The sequence below is a fragment of the Zonotrichia leucophrys genome, chromosome 4 (assembly GCF_028769735.1).
Source record: "Zonotrichia leucophrys gambelii isolate GWCS_2022_RI chromosome 4, RI_Zleu_2.0, whole genome shotgun sequence".
Lineage (NCBI taxonomy): Eukaryota > Metazoa > Chordata > Aves > Passeriformes > Passerellidae > Zonotrichia > Zonotrichia leucophrys.
Window position 1 is genome coordinate 191,425 of NC_088173.1, and position 24,086 is coordinate 215,510.

The 24,086-nt window shown below is 53.2% G+C and overlaps 1 protein-coding gene across 1 annotated transcript; it reads right to left on the bottom strand.

Annotated features, from left to right (window-relative positions):
• Nucleotides 1-864: 864 nt before the first annotated feature.
• On the bottom strand, nt 865-23,485 carry CCNI (cyclin I). The gene is made up of 7 exons (XM_064710156.1): nt 23,283-23,485; nt 11,920-12,076; nt 6,587-6,721; nt 4,281-4,355; nt 3,981-4,121; nt 2,977-3,207; nt 865-2,452 (listed from the first exon to the last, which is right to left on the bottom strand). The coding sequence occupies exons 2-7, from the start codon at nt 12,031-12,033 to the stop codon at nt 1,991-1,993; spliced, it is 1,158 nt and encodes a 385-aa protein (XP_064566226.1). The 5' UTR covers nt 12,034-12,076; nt 23,283-23,485; the 3' UTR covers nt 865-1,990.
• Between the last annotated feature and the right edge of the window lie 601 nt (nt 23,486-24,086).

Consider the following 24,086-nt stretch of genomic DNA (forward strand, 5'->3'; position numbering starts at 1 on the left):
CTGGGTGTGTTTTGGAAGGCAGAGCTCTGCCCTCAAGGCTGGCACGAGCTGGGGCACTGCATGACCTGCTCCTGTCCTGTGGCTTTGGGAGTGGGAAACAGTGATAAGGACACATTTACCTTCCCAGAGTGACACACAGCCATGGCTGCCGCACACCTGGGACAGCAAACTGCCCCAGAGGCACCCAAATATCTCGAGGCCCAGCTCCCCTCCTTGCTGTTCCAGCCAGGTCCCTGCCAGCTGGCACGGGCTCCCTGCTCCCACCCTCATGCCAGCTCCTCTCCCTGGCTGGAAGGAGCATGGCGAGGGGAGATGCCAGTGTCATTTAACTGGGAAAGGTGTGAGCTGGAAGCAGGGAGCCCAGAACTGGGCTGCACTGCGCTTTACTTGGGGGTGTGCTTGTGACACCTTGAGCCTGCTCAGCAGCCTGGCTTTGGAAAACTGAGCCGTGGGATGAGAAGGTCAGGGACTGAAAATTCTGTAAGGATGACAGGAAGGGCTGGAAGGGAAGGAAGACACACACCCTGCTGAGCAATGTGGGCTTGAGGGGGAATTTTTGAGCCATGGCAGGAAGAAGCCAGACCCAAGGGAAGGTATCCCGGTGGACTGCTGCAGTAAGGTGGCACCTTGGAAGGCCGGGAGCAGGAGGGGCTCCAGGACAGGGACACGGAGCAGTGTCCCAGCCAGGCACTCAGCCTGGAGTGAACTGCGGGAGAGGCAGCGAGTTCATGCCGGGTGCCTCCCCTGGCTGCCCAGCACCTCTCATGCCACCATTCCAGGGGTCTGGCACAGAGCAGCTCCCTGGCAAGCTCCAGGGAAAGCCAAGCCAGGTCTTGGGTGAAAAGCACAACACCAGAGTGGGAATCCAGGACAACTTTCTTTATTGCTACCAGAAGGCTTTCATCAGTACAATGGCTCTGGTTACAATACCTTCCTCAGGGCTGTGGAGAGAGCTTACAGTCGGGACAGGGTGTTCTGAGAACAGGGTGTCACACGGAGGAGACGCGTTACAGGGCGGACTCTTGGTTAGAAGTTACATGAACACAAAACTCAAGGGTTGGGGTGTTCTGTTTCGGTTCTGTGCCTGATGATGACACATTCCAAACCTCAGGTGTCCACAGCTGCCCCGGCACCTCACCCAGCAGTGCTGGGGAGTGTGCAGGGAGAACCGGGCTCTGCACAATTCAAGGGTTATGTCTGATGGAGAGAACCAAGCCTTGGTGAGAATCCACACTCAGTGCTACACAGCAAGAAAAAAATGGTTTCATTCTAGTGATGCATAACCCAGTAACTGCTTTCTGTGCTGGGACAGACAAAATGGTGTAACAGGGAGAAGTCTCTGTGCAAGACACAGAGCACCTTCACACTCTCGAGGGAATTACTGAAGTGTGGACCAGCTTGCAAGCATTGGTTTGGGTTTTTTCCCTGCCTAATCTTTTGTTTAAATCCAGTTTTTCAATATTATCACGTTTAAACACCCAGCTATTAATCAAAGAGGTTTTCTGTTTAGAAGGGCAAAAGAAAGCTGTGGTGGAGGTGGGGCAGGACAGAATGTCATGCACGAGACTGGCTGAGAACTAAAAGAGGAGCAGGCAGAAAGGGAGCAAGGAGCGGGTGGGAATGGGATCAGAGAGGCATCAGTTGGTTGGGAAACCCGGAACAGCTCCGCAGGGCTGGTGTGTGAGCTCTCGGATGTGGAGAATGGGTTACAACACACAGGAGCAGAAAAACAGTGGAACCGACAACACTAGAAAGGAACAGGTTTTTGCTACTTTTTTTGTTTGGTTTTTGGGTCTTTTTTTAGATTTTTATACTTTTTTGTGTTTTTAAGTGCTTAAATAGTGGAACTATAATTAGCCGCACAAGAAATAAAATTCAAAAAAAGGGTCGGGATTTTTTTTTTTCCTGGTTTTCTTTTGGCTCCCTTCAGTTCAGCCTGACAAGGTACGGCCCCTTCTCGCCCCGCTGAGGCCACGGGCTGCCACGGCAGCTACATGACAGACACGGGCTGCAGAGGGGGACAGGGGGACACGCTGCCCTCCTGCCGCGAGACGTCGGCGCCGCAAACGGAGCCCATGCTCTCCAGGGCCACCGCCTCCGGAGCCAGCTCCTCGTTGTACAGGCGCTTGATGCCGTCGTAGAAGTCGTCCACTTCCATCTCTTCCACCTTGCGCTTGGCGGAGCCTGCCTTGCAGCCGCCGGCGGGGGCGGGCGGGCGCGGGCAGAGCGCGGCTGTAGCTGAGACGGGCGCTTCTGGCCGGCCGTTGTCCTGGGACAAACCCGGCCCTGGGACAGAGGAGCGCTGGCGGTGGAACGCTCCTCTGTTACAGGTCACCAGGGTCTGCTGGAGGGGACTGTAGACATATACAGAGTTGGGCAGCAGAGAAGGCTGCAGAGTGGAAAGGTGATGTGCCGCCAGCTCCCGGCAGTGGATCAGCTGCGAGCTGTCCATCTGGGAAGACAAGCAAAGGTGCCGCGGCTGTGGGATCACTGGCACGGTGAGGAGAGGACACGGGCTCCCAGCACCCTGGCCACCTGTGTGCCTCACTTGCCAACTACCACGGGGACTTCCCGAGATACAAGCCCTGCTCCTTCCTGCACCCTGTGGGACTCGTGGGGGGGAGCAGGCACAACTTGGAGATACTGAAGGATTTCACTGCCTCTTGTTAGCAGCTGGGGTGTGCTCCCAGAGTACGTGCACAGTTCCCTGTATGCTGTGAATGAATGGAGGAGCCACTAACAAGTGGAGTTGTCCCCTGCTGTGTTTTCTCCCTGGTGCAGCAATGGCCCGTGTGTATCAGGGCACGTGGCTCCTGCCCCTGTCACACAGTGCAGGCGGTCAGGACTGAGACCTGGCAGCACTGTCCCTCCAGGCTGAGGCCCAGCCATCCCCACAGGAGCGGAACAGCAGGCAGCCGTTGGCAGCAAGGAACCACAGAGCCCCCCCGGCTGGCCCGGAGCACCCTCCCTGCTCACCTGTGCCTTCTGGAGCAGCTCGATGATGAGAGCCAGCCAGTCGGGGAGCAGCTTCTCCAGCTCCAGGCTGACGATGGCCAGCGCCAGCATGGAGCCCTTGAACTGCAGCAGCTGGAAACAGGCCATGCAGTGCAGCAGCTGCTTGGTCAGCGCCGCCACGTGCTGCGAGGGGCTGGGCGTGGGCAGCAGGGCCAGGAGCTGCGGCCTGCTGGACACCGCCACGGCGTGGAACTGCGGGACACAAGCACAGCGGGCAGCTGGCAGCGCTGGCCAGGCCATGGCACACCTGGGAACAGTCTGCACACACAGGGATGCTCCAGCCTGACCCTGGAGCCAACTTCTGCCCCACGGGAAAAACCCAGCGTGCCAACCCACCAAAGCTTGGCGCGGCCTTTCTGGTGGGACCTGCCTGGGCACCAGGCTCTAGGGCTCTGCAAAAGGCCTTCCCATACACCCTCTCTCTCCAGTGCACATGTGGCATCCGGGGGTCTTAGACAAACTCCTCACGGAAGGAGTGAGGATAAAACTCCACAAGGAACCTCAGGACCTCCCTTGATCTCCTGTCATGCATGGATCTGGCTCTTGGCCGTGCAGATGTGCAGCAGGCATGGATCCACACTCACAGCCCACCCTTGGGGCTGTCTCCATGGCTGTACTCCTTGTTTCCCTGCTGCCTGGTGTTTAGCTTTGAGGAAAACCAGTGGCAGTGAAGAGTTAGGGGCGCAATTTGCAGGAGCTGTGAATCTGTGGCTGAACACACCCCAGACCAAGACCCAAGGGTGAGACAGCAGGCTAACATTTTGGATATTGCACTTCAAGAGTGACAAGTCTCCTCTGGAATTCTCTGGCAAGGCATTTTCTTTCAGAAACTACAGGTACAGAGGAAGTCCAAATATACCCCAAGGTCTTTGTTCCCCTACAGGTACAATTTTTGTCTAGGTGCTTCTTGACACATTACCTGCGCTGACAGACACCAGGAAGAACACTAATAGCCCTTTACTTACAATATGAAGGAAATCCAGTGGCGTTGCCATGTGAAGATCCCAGTTCAGTTTATCCAGGATGATCTTCTCCATTCTGCGAATCTCAGCTGGAGAACAACCACAAAAGCTATCCCGAGCCAACACCTTCAGTACTGGAATCCTCTGCAAAAGCCAAGGCAGAAAAACAAACGAGAGAACCAGTCATTAGAGAAATCACACCAATGCTTGTTCCCGTCCTGGCAAGTGGCAGCCACCAGGAGCAAGCAAAGGCAGGGATGGGAGGGCACAGTCCAACAATGCCACGGTAGGAAGAACAGTTACCTCATCTTCCTCAATGGTCTTTGCAGCGAGGAAGAAGCAGCTGATTGCAATACAGTTCAGGTACTTGGGACGGGCCTGTGGGACAGGAGAGCAGAGAGGGCTCTGTGTCAGTGTGACGCAGCAATCATGTCCTGATCCTTCTGCTGGGGCATCCCAAGCCCCAGGTCTCCTTCTGGATGTGCGGGCTGACCTGTGGCTGCGCCCTGGCACTGGCAATCTGGGCCAAGCACAAATCCTGCTCTGTGACGTCAGGCAGGGCAGGGACCTGCCAGCCCTGTGACCCACGTGGGCAGCTCTGGACTGGAAAGAGCTCGGGTTTAGGCACTGCAGCACAGCAGGCAAAGGGAGCTCGTCCCCTCACAGAAAAGCCACTTCACCTGCTGCAGCAGAGCTCTGCTCCGAGTGCTGCTGTGGGTCACACACGGAATGGGAAGGGAAATGGGAATTGGAAAACACTAGCTTTGCCTGGGAAAGTATAACTCGGGAAAACTTTAAAAAACCCTTGTGAAATTACCACTTGTAATTTCACACTACAGTTCCCAAAACTGTGGCCCAGGGATTAGTGAGGGAGAGCTGGTCCTTTCCACAAGGAGATGTTATTTAGACAAGGTAAGAGGAATCTGGAGGGGAAAGGGGGATTTTTTGTGAGCTTTGTACATGTGACCACCTCGACAAGGAGCTTCACTCCCACTGGCAGCGTAACAGCCACTGGCCATGGCCACATCCTGCAGAGTGGCTGGGGCTGGAAAGGCAGAGGCTGTTGCTAAACCTGGCACGGCTGCGGAGCCATGAGCAGCTCCTGCCTGTGGTCAGAGATGCTCAAGGCAAAGGGAAATGAAATTCCTGCACTCGCACCCTGCACTTGCGCGTGCAGGTGTCCGAGGGAATGAACTCCCTAAGAGCAGAACTGGGACTGGGCCCTGCCAGGGGTGCTGTGCAGTGAGATACAGCAACACTGCTGGCTCTGGGGAACAGCCAGTCCCTGCAATCCCCAAGTCTGTTCCCAGGGAAGGGACTGGTGTTCGTAATAAAATCCCACAGAGGCCCCTGGTCAAACACCAGGAGTTCAGGTGCATCAGAGGAATGAGCTTTGTGGGAGAGGAAAACTGGGGAGGGAGCACAAAGCCCCAGAGCTCACCCAGGCCAAGCCCCTTTCCCCCTTCCCACTCACTGCCCAAAGCACACGGTGGGCTCTGGACTCACAGTCCCACGCTTTCTGCACAGACTCCTTGGCTGCTCCAACTTGCTGGAAGAAAACCTGCACTTGAGGCCATTGGCTCCTGAGGGATCTAAATATTAGCCACCTCAGCATTTCAGTAAATCAGCTTCTTTAGATTCTTAAAAATAATAACTTCCATGGCTTGCATGAAAACACGATCAATATTTATTAGTATTTAAGGGCTGAGTTAATGACTGATGTCACTTGTGTTCTACCAAAGTGTCTCACATGGGAAAGCAAGGGCACAGGCTTGGAATGCATCCTGCAGCTGCCATCTCCTGGGGGACATTGCATACCCAGCAGGGTGGTGCTGTGGGCTGAGACACGTGCAGATGAGACCACGGACTGCTGAGCATGGAATGTAACTCAGCAAACGTGGTAAGAAAGAAACTTCCAGCGCCTGACTTCACAGCTGCAGGCCAGGGCTTCCAGCTCGGAGCACACTGTGTTTGGTCACTTGGCAGGTGCAAAGCACAGCCTGGCTAAGGGGGCAGAGGGGCAGCAGGGCCCACTTGCAGGGATCCCAAATGTTTTTCCCCCTTTTTAAAGCAGTTTCTATGGAGGAACAGCCTGAAACCCAAAGGGGCTCATCCATTCCAGCTGGGTTCAGCACAGCAGGAGGGCACAGCTGTCACATGGACAGCCTGCACCTCTGTCTGCTTCCCTTTTTCCTTCCCACCTTTTGGACATCAGTCCAAGATGGAGTCCATCAGGCTGTAGAGCAGCTTGGTAGGGAACTACTCTTCCGAAAGCCACTGTCTGTATTTCAACCTTCTTTTCCCCCCCAGTTCCCTGCACCACCATCCTTGCAGGCTCAAACCTGTCCTCAGCTTTTTCCCAGCTGGTTTCCTGCTAGCAGGTGCCCCAGCACTTTGGGGTGGTATGCAGCCATGGAGGTGAGCAGGGCCTGTCCCTGGTGCTGCTGGCCTGGGGCTTGTGGCACTGCCCTTGCCTTCCTGAGGCAGCCCAGGCACTGTGGGGCAGGGAGGAGGGGGAAGGAAGCGCTTCCGTCCGGCCGCACCGCTCGGACCGCGCACGCCAAGCACGCGCCGTGTCCGTTCCTGCCCGAGCAGCTGCAGATATTTACCTTTACTGCTGCTAAAAACCTGTCCAAGAGGCTGATGGCCAGGGCGAGCGTTTCTGGGTAAAGGTGGAACTGGTACTTGAGCTTGGCCAGCCACTGGATGACCTCATCCCTCTGCCTTGGAGAAATGGCTACATCCTGGGGGAGAGAAAGGATCAAAGGTTTTACCTCTGCAGGAGTGACTCGGCACAGAACAAAGCCTCCTTTGCAAAGGGGGAGCCTGGAGCCAGCTCCAGTCACCACTCTGTCCCTGCAGTTACTTATCCCATCCCAAAAACCTGCCCTGGAAAAGACAACTTTCCTTACAGCAATCTCAAACCGCACTCCAGTGTCACTGTCCTCTCTTCTGGGGAAAAGAGGATGGGTGACTTGTAGTTTGTCAAGCATTGGCAGCCTCAGCTTCAGAGTAGTTCCCAAAAATTTATTTAGTGTTTTTTAACCTGCTCAGAACTATGTGGGTGCACAGCAATTCCCAGCTGGAACAAAGCCCCCCTTGCCAACAGCAGAGTGGAGCGACTCTGGGGTTTTGTGGGGAAAGGTTTCTTATTTTCTTCAAATCATGGGGGTTTTTTAGCTCAGTACTTGTTATAATAAAGAAAACTGCAAACAGCTGACACAAGGCTCTCAGGGAACTGGGAAGGGGGAGGCAGCAGCTGCAGCCTCACCTGCAGTTTGGGTTTGGTGTTTGGTTTGGGTGTTTGGCCCACGTCTCCCCATCGATCTGTTTGGACAGCAGCTAAATTTCAACCACACGCACAGCTCAGTCACTGACACCAAATCCTTCCCCATGACCCAGTTCAGAAGCATCTCCAGCTTTCCTAGAGCCTTTCACATCACCTAAGGAATGGTCTGGGCTCGCTCCAGTGGGGATTATTGGGGATGAGGAGCCCAGATGTGTCCAGAAGCACAAAAAGCTGGGCTGTAACTGCCCCCAGTAATGCCATGAGGGCAAAGCAGCAGGAATTTGGGAAAAACCACCCCAACACTGATACCAAATAAAGACTTCAGGCTACATCTGCCACTGGAACACCTATGTGTACCTTGCACTGACAGTGAGGGCACCCCGTGTCACCAGCACTGCCTGCTGCTGCTCCACGTGGGCCCCTGCTCTCAGCTCTGCTCAGCCACAGCCTGGCCCTTGAGGAAGAAGTACCTGCTCTTTTCTCCAAGGAACACTGGTTCTTCCTGAAATCACTGCTGCAGTTCCAGGGTGACATGTGAGCCCCCTGGGGGCAGGAGGGCCCAGGAGCACAGTGAACACACCACACACCAGGAGAGTCACTGAGCGCTCTGCTGCAGGTGCTCCCGAGAGCGGGAGGGGACCTGGGCTGTACCTGGGGGGAGGAAAGGGCAATGCTCGAGGAGGGGGTGGAAATGGGAGGGAGGGCTCTGCCTCAGCAGCCTGGGGGATTTCAACACCACCACGCCCCCGCTCCTTCCATCCCTGGTAAATCCTGTTGCTGCTCGATCCCACCTGAACAGGCAGCAGCTTCCACAGCTCTCAGTGGCCTCTGTCCTGGCTGGGTGCTGTTTCCCTGTGCCTGCCAAGGCTGAAGGTGAGGTCTTCTCCTAAAAACAGCATAGCTGGGAAGAGTGAAGACTCTCCCTCTGTGCTGCCTCTCCTCCCCAGCCCTCCAAGACCCGGCCTTGGATCCTGCTGCCCTTTGTGGGCAGCCCAAAGGCACCGTTTCACTGAGGGAGCACACAGTGCCTGCAGGGCCCGGCCTTCTGTGGGAAGGGAAGAGCGTTTGACCCAAACCCAGAGCGCAGCTGGCATGGGAATCAAACCAAGCACAGCCCCACAGTGCCTGGGGGAGCAAGGAGAACTGCAAGGCACCCTCAGCTCGGTGCGTGCCCAGCACAAGGCTGGCTGCCTAAGAACTATCTGGGGAAGCAAAGGAAAGGAGGGAAAGGAGGGCAGTCTCCAGCTCTTTCTGGAACCCTACAAGAGGGATGTCTACTCCAGACCCTATGTGCAGGTAAAGCAGCAGGAGGATGGGAGCAGAATTCCCTCCCAGGTGAGTTTAAGCACCAGGAGAGGTTGCTACAGCCTGGTTCAGGGACAGGCAGCAAGAGTGAGAACTGGTGCTCCTGCCCCCACAAACCCTGCTGCTGCTCCATGCAGGGCGAGGAGCTTCCCACACAAACACCAGGCTCTATCCCTGTCTCTCTGAGGTGTCCCTGTGACACCCGCAGAACACAAATAACAAAATGCAGCACAGGAAAATTAATTAAGCAGCGAGGTCACTGATCCTTAGTTAATTGAAACTAAAAGCAAAACTGAGACACTCTGGGGGCTGAAAGTGAGGAAGTCCCTTTGGGTGGAAAGCGAAGGTTCCTCCTTGGGGCAGAAGTACTTTCTGTGCGTCAGGAGAACCAGGGGCCAAAACATGGTTGCTCCTGGAGAGCAAGCACAGAGCAGATAATCTCTAGGGATGCTGATCTCTCCCATACCTTGAGACTTATGGAATATGTAGGCTAAAATAAATATTATCTGTGAACTCCAACATGACTCTGTTTTACTGCTGCCTAATTGAGAGAAAACACCTCAGCTGCTAATCTTCTCCTTCAGGTCTCCTGTCCCAGACAGGTGTTCTGCTCTTTCACCATTTCTGTTGCTGCCTGGTCCCTGTGGGTCCCTGGGGGCTTCTGGGCAGCGAGCAGGTGACCTTTATTAGGACTGGAAATAAACTGAGCTCTGAATTCCTCAGGAGGTACAGAGAACAAACGGGGAGACTGAGTGAGCCAAAACAGGAAAGAAAGGAGGCATGACACAAGTGACATTTTCTTTCTATAAAACATAAATTCAAAAATCTTCACTGATGCCCCTCTCAGTCACAAAGTTACTCTGTAACAGGCACAAATCAACCTCTGACCACTCCTTACGGCTCCATTTCTCAAGCCTTAATCCCAAGAACACTCCTGAATGTCACCTGCATCTCATATAACACACGGAGGGGGGGAAGGCAAGGGGAACCAGAAGGGAAAACATCCAAATCCATTCAGAAGCAGGAGGAGGTTCCAGACTCAGCCCACTGTTTTTTTATACTGAAAAGACCTTTGTGAGATGTGGCTTTGGTGTGTTGCACATACCCAGAACACTGGTCTGCATTTAAAGGAGGGAGTAGGAATTTTTAGACAAGTACAAACAAAACAGAGGGATCAGGTACATTAAATCACCAGGAACCAAGTCCCCAACAGATTCTGCACCCCATCCTAAAATGGAAAGTCTTCCTGCTTCTTCGGCTGTGGGTTTCTTTCTTCCTGTCAAAGACCTCACTGTCACATATTTAGAAACTGAGTTTGTTCCGGCTTTAAACACCAGAACCAAAAATGTCTTCTAAAGAGTCAAAACAGAAAGTTTACTCCCCAAAACAACCTCCCTAGAGTCTCCAGTCAGATCACTGGATGTCTGCAGTGGATTCAACGTTTTGCCACTGGCAAAGCAGGTGAGTCCATTAAAGCTCCGTGCAGCTGCTGAACCCTTAGAGCAGGCAATGGAAAGTTCCATCCACACTCTGGCTCCGGGCTGCCAGATCTGATCCACAGAAGGATGCAGATTTCCCCATTGCCACGGGAAATAAACAACACTGTCCTGCAAGGGAGGTTTTAGGCTGCTGCCGCTGCTTTCAGAAGAAGGCAGTGGATGGTAGGGAATGTGACCTTCTCCCAGATATACAGAAAACAGGACAATTCCCATTGCACATCCGTGCCTGCACCATGGCCAAAGTGAAGGCTGGGGGAACACAGGACAGTTGGACAAGCTGGGTGTCCTGAAGCACAGGAACAGAGGGAAATGTGTGCTTACAGACAGGAGTGATCTCAGCTGCTCCGTGGCCTCCCAAGTCCTGGTTCCCCCCCAGCAGGCAGCTGTGTTTATGCTCTCCTCTCCCTCTGACCTTCCTACACCTCACACTCACACACGCAGTGTGTGCTTCCACTCCCAGTTAGTGATCCCATACTGCTAGAAAACATTCAGTGGCACAGCACTGATAATGTCACTGTCTGAGCTGGCACGCAGGAAAACAGAAAGCAAAAGGTTACATCAAGACAAGAGTTTTGGGAGTGGAAATTCCAGGAGCAAGGACAAGCACAGAGGAGGAATTGCTGGGAAGTCTGCCTGAGGCAGGTGGTGGTTTCTGAGCCACCAGAACCAACTTGACCAAGGCAGAAAGGCAGGTGCCTCATCCCCGTGAAATCCTCACCCATCAATCTGGTTTGGTTACACTCGAGTCCCTACCCTATCTTGTTATCCTGTAATCTTATCTCCCTGCAGTATAATCACCCCAGGAGTACAGCCAGCAGGGAATGACAGGCTGGTTTACCATAAGCCAGAGTCTTAAGCTGTACATGCCTCAAGACAGCCACAGCTACAACACACTCCACACCTCTGACAGCCAGATCACTTGTTTGGAAACCGAAACGGGGATTAACCAAACTAATACTGAGGCCCTTCAAATGTATGTTCTCCTGCCCAGCAGCAGCAGCAGCTCCTTGTTAGCCAGACAGAGAAAACAAACACGACAGGGATTAGCTCTGATGGCAGCTGACTTACCTGTGTGAACGTCTCGTGTGGTGTAACAACAGCAAGCCTGGATCCCGGCCCTCAGTGTGATTATTTCAGCCCAACCCGGCAACAAAGGGCCAGGAATTCTGTGACCGCGTGCTCACATTCCACATTTTGTTGCAGACAGAACTTTGTGGTGTGCACAGGTGTTTGTGAGTGCCCAGGTGAGACAGCGCCACCTCCCACAGGAGCACAAACCCACGAGCAGCCTGGTCTGACCTCCCTGCAGGCCAAGAGGGAGCCTGGACTGTGAGCCCCCGTGGGCTCTTCCAGCCCGAATTTCCCTCCAGTCCTGAGAGAACACTGCTCACTGCAACAGGCCAGTGCCTGGCTCTGCTCCCTTGACACGAGCTGGCACCCTGCTCTATAAATAGCCCTGCTGGACTCCGTGGGGCTCTTCCTGGAGCACGCATCAGATCAATGCTGCCATTAGTGAATTACTCCAAGAAAACGAAGCTGCTTTTAGGAACCGTTGCAGAGCTGGTGCCCAGCAAACAGAGGTGCTAATAATCCACACAGTTTGCAAAATGAATTTAATCAGGACAATGTGTGTGTGCCTAATAGACACCTAATGCCCTGTGCTGTGCAGTGTGCTCTGCACCCGGGCCAGGTGTGTCCATCCAGTACAGAGGGAATGCCTTCCTTCAGAGGCTGATTCCCCAGGTGTCAGGAAATCCAACTGCTCCTGAACACCTCCAGTCCCACACCACCCCTCCATGGACAGTGTCCCGCCCCTGCTGGCGTGCATGATGTGAAGGACAGACATTACCTGATTGGGCTGAATTTTCGGCACATGTGCTTTCCACATTTGAGCTTCCCTAGAGATTGCCATCTCCAGAAGGAGAGACAACCTCTGGCTCTCCAGGGGTCCTGAAAACTTCATGGTGACCCTTGGATCCACCTGCCACCCAGCTGGATACAGCTACCTGCAAACCAAAGACAGCTTGGTGAAACACTGGGCTGTGCCTGTCCAGGCAAAGGGCAGTGAGAGGGAAATAAAGCTGCAGGAAATGGAACTGTTCCCCTGGCCCTGGCACAGCCTCACTCACAGGAACAGCCTGTCAAAAAACTTGTCCATTACACATGGAAACCAAAGCAGAGACAAGACTTTTGTCCTTTATTTCTTTAAAGACAACAGATTGCACCGACTGCTCTCAGATAATGTGAGAAGATGATGTGATGGAAAAGGTTATTTAGGTAATAGCTTTGAGACTGCCTACCAGCACCATGGCTGCAGATTTTTGACAGTGTTAACTCACTTAGGCAAAACAGGGAAATGGCAAATGAAGGGTAAATCCACGGGAAAGTTATTGAAACTTCTGATTCTTTGCAGGAGACCTTGTGCAATCCCCCCAAGGTGGATACTGGCCAAACACTAACCAGGCATTTTCATGTGAACACAACAGTCCAGGCTGTACTTACAGGAAATAAGCAAGGTGCTGACTCTGAAAAAATAAACAGAATCCACAGGGAAAACAATCCCTTATTATAAATAACAACAAAAGCAGCTCTGAGCAAATGAAAATTCAAGGTGCTTTCCCAGAGCTAAAGGAAACCTTGAAGATCAAGACTGACAGAGAACAACTGCTATTCTTTACTCACACAAACTGCACCAGGTATAAACCCCACTGCAGTCCCACTTAAGAGCCCAGAAGGATCAAGTAGCAAATTAACGTCAGGGCCCTCTGTCCTGAACAGGGACCCTTCCACATTACATTTTTATATAACAAACCCTGCTCCATTAACAAGGGACAGCCTGTACTGGCCTGGAGATGTCCAGGTGTCACTGAGCAGGCAGAACACCTTGGAACCAGGAGAGCTGAAAAGGACCCCTAAAGCTCTGTGGCGTCTCTTCTCACCAGCCCCCAAACGGCCACTGTGGGCTGAAAACTCCCTATCAAAAGTTCCTCTCCTGCCCAGAGGGAGACTCTGCCTGGGGAAGTGAAACTCCAGAACCTCCAACCACAGCTTCTTTACATGCATTTACTCGATTTTGCATGAGTTTTTTAAACCTGGGGCTGATCCTGAGGACACTCAGTGTAAATGGGGCTGAAGGGGAAACAGGGGCACAGAGTCACAGCCTCCCCTCCAGCTCCTGCCCTTGGAGGCTTCATTAGCATCTCCTGAGCTTTCCCTGTGGCCAGTTCCCAAAGGCTGGATCCCTCAGCACCTCGTGGCCAAGCTGGGCCGTGGCAAGGGTGGGAGCAGACCCACGGCAGAGGCTGGGGCTGGGAGCAGTGCTGAGAGCCGGGGGACTGGGAGCAGCTCGCTCCACACTCGTCAGGAAAAAAGCAGGAGCTTTATTTAGCCCGGCCATGGCTCCTCCTATGAAATATTGATGGTCCTTCCTTGGTTCTGCAGGAAGGAGAGAGTAATTAGCCAACCCCCAAATCACTGGAGACAACACAGGGAAAAATTTCAGGCTGTTTTCTTCTGTTGTGACTGATCAACATTCCCAGTGTGTTTACAACACAAATGGGTTTCACAGCCTCTGGAAGCAGACAAGAGCTCTCAGTTACCCTGATCCCTCTGTGGTGGCTGAGGTGGCTGTCCCTGTCCCAGCAGAGAGCTCGGTGTCCCCGGAGCCACGACACACCCAGGGCCTTGCAAGGGGCACCTTTAGTGAGCGCTGCTGCCAAGGGCAAAAGAGAGGGGAAAATAACCTTTCCTTTGTGAACTAGGGACCTCATTCAATGGAGGGCTGACGCACAATAACCTTTATAAGGGAAAAAAGAGGAATGACGTGCTTGAGAGTTTCCCTTGGAGCAAGAGGGTGCAGTTTTCCAGCAGAGAGCACAGCCGGGAGCCTGGCCAAGCACCCCGGGGCTGAATCCAGTTTGCATCTCCATTTACATAGCTCTCCATCAGATAAATGCTGCCTTTGGAAAAAAACGCCAGCAGGACTGTGTGCAGCCTTCCCAAAACACAAGGGAGCTCAGGCAGAGCAGGCTCTGAGAGCACGAGGACCAGCAGGGCTGGCACAGCTTCCCAAAATCCAGCCCAGGGAGCTCCCTGGGCTCTGCTCTCTGCCCAGCCCAGCAAAGCGGCAGCGGCCCAACTGGAGAAGCCTTGTGTGGGGCAGGGCCAGCAGGAGGCCTGAGCCTGCCCCACACCGCACACTCCCTGCAGACAGAACCTTCCTGCCTTTTCCTGCAGCCCGGCCCGAGTCCCCCACGGCTGCGGAGCCGGGACAGTCACCATGACCTAACTCACCCCAGCCTCCTGCTGCTTTCCCTGATTTACAATTAACCTTTAGCTCCAGGATGCTGCGTTTTTGGGCTTGGGGCTTTTTCCCTTGTGGTTACTTTGGGAGTTTTTCAACCACTGTTCAAACAGTTCCTAAAGTTCCTGATCAGATGACTGGAAGGTCACCTGGCTGAGCTGAAACCTCCTAAAGTTTAACAGTTGGGGAGCTAATAAAGGAGAAGTGAGCCCAGTGAAGGGACTGGCTTTGACGCCTCCTGTGAGGAGCTGCAAGTCAGATCTTGCTCCCAAATTAGAGAGTCAAAACCTTGGTGCGAGGTTTTCACTTGTGAGAGGCATCAAAAAGCACCTCCTTATCCATGGTAAACACCGAGCTGGTCCATAAAATAAAATCTCTCATCTCCTAAAGATCTCACTTTAGTCCAAGTTTATAGCTACCTTGACTCAAAGAAATGCATTTCAGCTTCCCGGGGGAGATTTTAGGCTGCCAAGTGCCGCAGGCTACAGTTTCCAAAAGCAGTTTCTGCAGGAATAGGGGCACACAAGTCCATGACCAAATAACACTTCATGGTTTGGGGGGGGCATTTGTGTGGGATGCAAGAGAGAGGAGGTTTTTTATTTTTAGGCTTTGTACTCACTCACAGTGCCTATAAAAAGTGCCTCCTGCACACAAAAGATGCTGCTCCAGGAACACACCATCCACTAGAAGAACAAGCTCCTAACACAGCTCCTGATTTTCTGCCCCCAGTTGCAATTTAACTGTCCTCATACAACTGAATTACAAACAGGATCACTGAAATAATTCAGTAACAAAATCCTCCTTGGTTCTGATTGTGGCTTGTTGTCTGTTTGCTGTAGGGGAGTTTGTTTGTTTGCTTTTTCTGCACAGCTCATTTAGTAAACAATGAACAAGACTTCTAGGGCTAGACAGGCCAAACCCCACTATGTTTGTTGTGCACATCAATCCAGGTGGGTGCTCTGAACAAGGGGAGTCATTCCCGTAGAGCTGGAGCACCACACAAATTTCTGCACACCTCGTATTTTCAGGGACCAGCAGCCAAATCTGCTTCTGCTTCAGCAAGCAGCAATAAAACCTCACAGATGACCTGCACACAGATTTTTCTGGGCAGTGAGGGGAAGGCAAAGCAGAAGGAAGAGAGGAGGAGACTGAATTCCTCGGAGCTCCAGCCAGCCATCTGTGATTTCAAAGGATCCAAGCCTACTGCTAGCAGAAATGTCTAACTGCAAGTTGTGATCAGAAATTTCAAAGCTGTGGCCGGGGGCTGGGATGGATGTTAATTTTAGTACCTGGGGCTTTCTCTCAGCTTAACTCTTTCCTCGTGCCCCGGCAGTGAGGCAGTCTGGGACTCCGTGCTGGCCACAGGGAAATGCCACAGCACAGCCTGAGGTGACAGCAATAAATGAGCAGATGACCAGTGTGGGTTCAAATCAACTGCTTTGGGACGTACAAAACAAATGGCCAATGAAAACAGCTCGACAGCGTTGTGAGACAACAACAATTATGCAGGCTGAATGGCTGGGAAAAGTAGGTTTGGGAATAGAATTCCAAACGTGAACACCTAAGTGAGCAAGTCAGTTTGAAGGAACCAAGTGCCCTGTGGTGACAGAGCAGGAGCAGTCAGAATTCTCCCACCCGGGGCCTGCAGGGGCTCTCTCACCGTGCCCCAGCCCAGAGTGGGAGAGAGGCAATTTTCCGAGGCTGGCACAGGAACAGGGCCCTTGCACTCGCCGTGTGACTCAGCCCGAGCAGCCTCCCACAACCTGGTACAAAGGCAAGGCTCTGAGGTATTTTGGCAGCATCGCTCAGGCGGGCTCTGTACATCACACGCTCGCCACTGCTTTTCCTCCAACCACATCTTTCCTGGGAGTGCAAATAAAGCTGACCTCATTTTAGTGCCGCTTTTCCAAACAGATGAATTTTTCCAAACATTTTAAAGGAACCTGCCAGCTAAAACCACGGGTCGAACAGGGAATGCGGAGCAGTGTTTTGATGGGTTTTTACGTCTTGTTTTGAAACAGAAATCCCAGGGTCCATTTAGCAGCTAGGAAGGAGGAGCCCTCTGGAAAAGTGCTGCTCCATAAATGGGACCACTTCTAAGAGATCTCTGCTCCCCTTCACTCCCCCAGCCTTGTGACTGACACCAGGGGTTTGCTGTTTACAGGAAACTTAAAATGATATTTTCCAAGGTAGGAACTTTTAAAAAACAAGGCAGAAGATGAACTCCTGACTCAACTTTCAGACAACGGCACCATTCTTCCCTCCTGTGAGATGGGTGTGCTACTAGACCCATGTCCACCCCACTCCCTGTGCTAATGGCTCTGGCAGGAAGGGCCAGAGGAGGATGAGGAGGAGGAAGTTTGCATTTCCTTTTTTGTCTGGCTACTGCCAAGATGAGCCCATTCAAGCAGCCTTTGCCCAGGAAGGTCTTTGGTCAGTAACAGCTTAAATATTCCATGCCACAGCTTTCAAGTGGTGTAAACACTGCCTTAATCCCAGCTCTTTTCCCTGCTGTGGCAGCAACAGACCAAGCAAACTGAGGATAAAAGGGAAACTCAGGATTCAGCCCTAGGAGAACAGTTCCAGCTGCAGAACGTATGTGTTGATACAAAAAAGGAGATGAAACTCTACATATTTCCGTGAGTTCAGCTCCAAGATTTTGGTTTATTTGAACATAAAAATGAACAAAGATGTAAATTCCTCACAAGGTTTACAGAAATCAGCCACGGGATAGATTTCAGAAGGAATGGGCCCTGCTATTGTTTGGCAGCAGAGTTTGTCCCAAGGCTCAGGAACAGGTCAGGAATGGGATCCTTTATTGTGTGAACTGGGGTGTCACGTCAAGGACAGTCAGCCCTCGCCTGGGACAGTCACAGGGGTCACAGGGCAAAAAGACGGTGCCATCCTCTTGTTCAGAACTGAAGCACCAGACAGAATAAAGCAAAGAGAAAGGAGTGTTTGCTGAAATGACCCCCATTAATTTCATGCTTTTTCCACTGTAAATGACAGATTTGTCTGTGAGACAGCAATGGCTGAGCCTTGTACAAATTCCCTGTGCACCACTGGCAAAGGAATGAGCAGCTCACACAGGCAACTGACCACGGTTTGCTTGGCAGCCTCCGGGTTCTGCTCAGGGACTCTCTGGATCTTCTGGGGACAAGCTTCAGGACCACTGGGGAACACCTGAGCCCCTCTGAGGAACCTGAGGGCGCTGCTGGTGCGGAGCGACTGAAGCGGGGGGCTGAAGGAACCCCAGCAGCTGCCAAGGAGCATCACCAGCTGCCCAGCGTTAGGGAGCCAAGCAGCACCTGGGCTGAGTCTGAGTAAGAGAGCTGAGGCAGCAGCAGCCGTGCCTTTTACCAGAGCTGCTGTGGAGGGGGACTCTGGCAGCCCTGCTCCAGGATAACCAGCCTCAGGCATGGTGGTGGCACCTCAAGTGGCCATTTCCCCCAGGGACTTGGTCCTGCAGAAGGTCTGGCTGCCTTGGAAGAGCCATGGTGCTGACTGAAGGAGTTTTGGGAGGAAGTGAGCAGGCTGCACAACATCAGAGTTTCATGGGATACAGACAGGATTTTCCCTGGGACTGGCAGCTTGCAGAGCCTCAGGCCCATCTGCACCAGAGAAGCAGGCAGTGCCTGCCCCCACCATGGAGGTAAGTGAAGTGTCTGGGGACAAGGGGAAGGGTGGCACTGGGTCACTGCTGGCACTGAAAGGGAACTTTCTGCCCCACCTCAAGGTTTGTCACTACAAAATAGGTTCAAAGTGCGTGCAGTGAGATGACAGGAAGGCATCAAAACAACAACAAATGCTGCCTGAGTGGGGTCCCCTTCAGCATTTGCATGTAAGCATGGCCAAGTCTAAGAGTTTCCATTCTGGAGAAGACCCCCACACCCTTTCTGGTAGGGAGAAAGCACTGAGGTGTGGGGAGCTAACAAGGAGAGCTGTGTGCAGCTCAGATCACAGAGCTGTGACCTGTGAGTGCTGCAGAGCAGGGACACAGCTCCATGGCAAAGAGGAGATGCTGGTGCCCTGCTCCCTGTGGGGACTCCCCATGACTGTGAGCTGTGCAGGCAGAGCACAGGGATACACCCTGGATACAGGGGCTCCACAGGACCCCAACCCTCCTACAAAGAGGGGCTTGTTGGGATTGGGAGGGTCAGAGGCTGCCTTGGCTGCAGTGACCATGCAGAGTGGAGGCAGCTGGGGATGAGGTCACACAAAGGCAAAGCCCAGCTGAATTGTGTTTGGCAAGCTATGGGGGAGACTCAAGGGGCCTGAGTACTTGGGTAGGAAGAGGAAGGCCAAGGAAAGTCTGGGCAGGCTGCTGGCTGGAAGCAGGGTCAGGATAAGCAGACAGTGAGGTGGATTGCAAAGTGGCTGCACAGTTGTGTCCAGAGGGTGGCAATCAGTGACCTCTGCTTACTGTGAGGGTGATAGGGCTTTGGCTGGGTGGCTCAGGGAGGCTGTGGAGTTTCCATCCTTGGAGGCATTCAAAGAGTGCTTGCACGTGGTGCAGAACAACTGGTTTTAGGAGGCCCTGCTCAAGCTGGAGTATCAGATAAATTGACCTTGAGAGGTATTTTGCAGCCTCAAGCACTTGGGGATCCCAAGGGCTAAAGGCTCAAAGCAGCCCAGAGCAGCTTGTCTGTTCTTCAGGCAGCAGGAAGGCTTTAAAATTAAAAAAGGGGCAAACCAAACCTGGCATTATGTAATGTCTCACTGGTAGCCTCCTCAAAGCAACACATGCAGGGCATGATTCACTTCTCCCACCACCAATGTAACTTGGTATAAATCAACAGTGACTTGAAGGAAGTCACTCCAAGGAAAACCAGGCTCACAAAGTAGGAGGGAGAGCAGTAATTTCATAAAACAGGGCCAGAGGCTTTCAAGCCCATAAAAACTAACTCTCTAGAGGCAAGGGCCAACAGGCATTCGGAATTGAAAGCATCATGCAGCACCTTTTGAGTAATATAATCCCCTGAAACCAAATAAACACAATGCCTCTGTGGGCAAAAACACAGAGCCAGGATTCAGCAGTACCTCTGTCTGTCTGTCGGCAGCAGTCAGTCATTAACATCAATGAGCAGTGATAAAACCAAACAAGTTTATACCCAGTTCCACAGCCACATCCAGAAAATGTCTGACTACCATGGCTTGATTCCTCTTGACAACAACAAAAGAGAATTCTGTCTGAAAGCCTAAGTGCTCACCAAGGCAAATATTTTGCTTTGTAGATTCTGACTGGCTTCAGGATAAATTAGTGATTACAGCTAATATCAGGATACAGTGTGAGGCAGTAAAAAGAGATAATTAGGAGGAAATGAGGAATTATCTGCTGTTGAAACAATAGATCAATTATGAGGTACAGCACAGTAGCTGCAGAGCAGCATTCTTGTGCTCTGAGGGTACTGCCTCCTCTTTCTCATCAACCAAGGAGAACCCACAGTTATAAAGCTTAATTATCCTCCAGGAGCTCGAGCTTGCTGACTAATTAGCCTCTTGTTGAGACAATGCAGGAAAGGATACAATTCCAGTTGTCCGCTAAAATGGCACTGCACAGTCCTGGCTCTTCCCTGCCTCTTCATCCCTCCTGTCCTATCAGAGCCCTGATATAACCACAGTCCTGAACAACCCAAAACCAGCCCTGAGTCTGAAATAAACCAAAGGCAGACAGGGGAGCTCTGAGGGGGGGGACAGACGAAGGGGAAGGAAGCAGAGCGTCTGAGGCAGCGCGTACGGCAGCTGGAGTTGTGTGAATCCCGCTCTGCTCCGGGCACTGCGGGCACGGACACCCGCACAGGGCTCCCACAAACGGGGACTGCAGTTAGGAGCATGTCAACACCAAGATTTACAGTCAGAATTATTTAAAAACCTGAAGGTTTTAGGAGGCAGGTTCTTGTCTAGCAGACCACTGTAGTCAAGTCACCCCAGCCAAGAAACAGGCTCTTGCTGTGTGCAGTGCAAAAGCACCAAAAAGGGTCAAGAGCCTCCGGCAGATGGGTTCATCCAGCAGCTCCCAGCACCCTGGCAAAGGTGTTTGGTGTCTGGGCTGCTGAGCAATATGGAATATCTGCAGCAACATGTTATTGATGAGTGAGCTTTTAGAGGAGTTTATGGCCCAGCAAGTGCAAATACCCACTGTGGTTAATGAATGTGCGTTGGTAACACAGGCAGTCAGCAAACACACGGGAAGGGAAAATGTCACACCACATCTGCCCGGTACAGACACTGGGGACACCTGAGATTTCCTTCCATTCCATGGCTTCCCTGTGCTCCTCTGGCTTTGGAGAACAGTTTTGGTGAGCACGCAGTGCAGTAACAGCTATTCTCCCCTTAACATCCACCTCCTGCATGGCCAGCTGGCCTTCCTGCTGCTTCCCTGAGCGTGCTGCTGCAAAGGCTCTGGTCAGGAGCTCCTCGAGCACCCCAAAGTGATGGCAGCAGGGGAAAAAAGGCAAATACAGGCGGGTTCCTGGGCAAGTCAGCACTGCAGGGCAGGAATTCTGATCTCACAGCTGTGTTACACTCCATCTGGAGATGCAGGTCTTGTTCACTCACAGTCTGGTCCAGGCTCAGGCAGTCGAGTCCTAAGGTCATCATCTGGCACTCAAAATATGATGTTCAGTTTTCCTGAGGCCACTGGTCCAGCCTGACCTTTTTAAAATCCCTCAGTGTGGCATAAACTGCAGATGTTTTTATCTATCCTTCCCATCACTCAGTGCAAATGGATAATTAACACTGCTGTGCTGCTGAACTTTATTTGCTAAACATAAAAAGTGCCTTGTAAAATCCCAGTGACTAGACCTGTGCATACAAATGTTGCCCAAAATTCAGCAGAGCATCAGGTCAGCACTGATTAGTGCTTTAGCCACGGCACGGCTGCAGGTGTGCACGGGGACGGCACCATGCAGCCCAGGGGTGCTGCTGGAGGCCTCCCTTCAGTCCCCGCACCAGAGATGCTGAGGCAGGGGAGCACAGAAAGGCTGAGAATGGAAAATCAAAGGGGCTGTAATTACAGGGAGATGCTCACAGCTTTACAAAGCTGTCAACACTTGGACAAAAAGCTTCTCCCAGGGCAGTGACAGGAGCAAAGACAGCAGCACTGAGCAGTGTCCTGCTTGGACTGAGCCCTGATTAAACTGATAAATGTAGGCAGGTATTACTGGAACCACCTGAAAACAGGACAACAACTCATTCACTCACAGACAATGACTGCACCAAGGGTCACTGTAAGATGGGAGACAGGTCTGGAAGCAGGGCAGCACAGCTCCCCAGACCCTGTGGCACCCCAAACACGGAGCAGCAGCACAGCCCGGCCAGCGGGCACCCAGCAAGGAGGGCCCTGTGAGCAGGGGCTCTCACCAGAGCCACTGGCAGCGCTCGTAACCAGGCTCCCTGAGCAAACCAAGTGCAGGGCTGGGGAATACACAACAGACACAGCAAAAGCAGCAGCTAGGATCAGTCCTGCCACATCTAAATGGGCCTGAGTTCTACGCAGGGGTGAAGGATAATTAAAACCCTCTGTGTGTGTATCTATATACACACAGCCCCCCATGTGAAAGTTCAGTTCCTGCTGGGGAGAAGCCAAAAACTCAGCTTCCCACATCCCACGCCGAGGTCTGTGTAGGCACTGATGAGAACGAGCCCTCCTCCTGCCCCACGAGCCAGCCAAACTACTTGAAAACCAAATCTGAATTGTGTGCAGGGATATAAAATCCAACCCTGGAGACAAGGAAAAGGTGCCATGATTTGGTTTTTGAGAGGCTGCCTCACCTTGCCTGACCTGGGCTCCTGGTGCCACTCCTGCAGCAAAAGGGGAGATGCTCCCCTTTCCCAACTGTGTCATGCATCTTGCTCAGTTTAAACATTTTATTTTAAAAACACTCACCCTTCTGTCTTTAAAAAGGGCTGTGCCATGTACGTGCTGGTGCAGCACACCACAGAAAGCAATGTCTAGGAGCAGACAAAGGCTGATGCTGAAATAATTTTTAAATTCAGGCTTCAATCAGCCTGCCATGTAAGATCCTTTTTTTAAGAGTGGTAAAATGAGGGCTTGTTTCTTTTTCCCTCCTTCACAGGAGAGCAGGTTTTTTCTGTGTTCAATGGATAAGTTTTCACGAGAATTTTTTCTGTCACTCTGCTCTCTACCATAGGCACAAAAACCCACGGCAATCTCATTCCCTCCAGTTTCCCCCGCTCGAGATGGATTCAGAGCACACAATGCTGCTCTTCCTTCGGGGAAACTTCGTCCATCACAGCTGGGAGAGCTAAGAGGGAAGTGGGGAGAGAGTGCAGCCCATCTCTGCAAATGAACTACACGGAGACGAGCCAACAAAACCCAGAACCAGGAGGCCTGCAGGGAAGCGGGAGAGAGAGACTCTTCTTCAGGTACTGTACTGATAAGACAAGGAGTAATGGGTGCAGATTGAAAGAGGGTTAATTTACGTTCGGTATTCTGAAGAAACTCTTTACTACGACGGTGGTGAGACACTGGAACAGGTTGCCCAAGGGAGGCTGTGAATGTCCGAACCCTGAAAGAGTTCCAAACCAGGCTGGACAGGGCTTGGAAGAATCCGATCGCCTGGAGGGGTCCTGCCCACGGCAGAGGGGCTGCGAATACGTCATCTTTAAGGTGCGTCCCGACACCTTACCAATCTCTGATTGCAAATGCCGTGCGTCGCGCTGAGACCAGAGTCACACCTGGGGCAGAGATGCGCTGCTGAGCCCCTGGAGGGGACGGGACAGGGACCCGCCGGGCACCGCACCCGCACGGGCACACAAAGCACCGCTGGCAGGATGCTTGGAGCGCGTTTACTTTGCGCCTGTATAATCAGAGCGTTTGTAACTACGGCGTCGCCCAGCACACCCCTCACACCCCCGATCCCCCCCGTCCCCTTCCCGGCTCTCACCTCCCCTGCGCGGCGGCGGGGTGCCCGGCGGGGCCCGGCCATCAGCACCCCATGGCGGGGCGGCGGCGCCGGGGCTCCTCGGCGGCGCTTCAGCACCGTGCGGGGCCCATGCCCGGGGCGGCGGCGGCCGGCGGGCTCCTCATGTCGCCATGACGGGAGCGGGAAGGGTGAGGGGGAAACTAAGGGGGCGGGGGGGGTGGGGGGAGTTAGGCCGCCACCGCCGCGCGGGAGGGAGGGAGGGGGGGTTAAATTAAAATAAAATAAAATAAAAACGAAAAGGGAGGGGAGGGGAGCGAGAGGCAGCCCGCAGCCAGCCGCTTCCCGGGGGGTTCGGGGAGGGGAAGGGGAGGGGGAGAAAGAAGCGCCGGTGAGGCGGCGCGAGCGCCTCTCAGCGCGTAACCGCCGCGCCTCAGCGCCGCCGGCCGTGGACAAAGCCCCGCGTCAGAGATGCGGGAGGCCGGCGGTGGCTGGAGGCGGCTCCCCCTTCCCCGTTCTCCCCTCCCGGTTCACCCCTCCCGGTTCTCCCTCCGGCCCGGTGGCTCTTAGGGGGAGCGGGAGGGCGGGGGAAGGACGGGACAACGGGGACTCTTTTCCCTGGCGGAAGCATCGCGCGGCAGTGTCGGGTGGCGCGGCCGTCTCTGCGGCGCGTGCGCGGCTCCGTGAGGGCGCTGGGAGGGGGGGCTCCGGGCAGGGCCGGGGACGGTCGGTAAAGTGGCGTTTAAAACAACCGCGAAGCGACGGCAAAAGGTGTTTGTTTATAAGTTAACTGCAAGCTAACCCCGAGCTGTGCCGATCCTAGGCGAA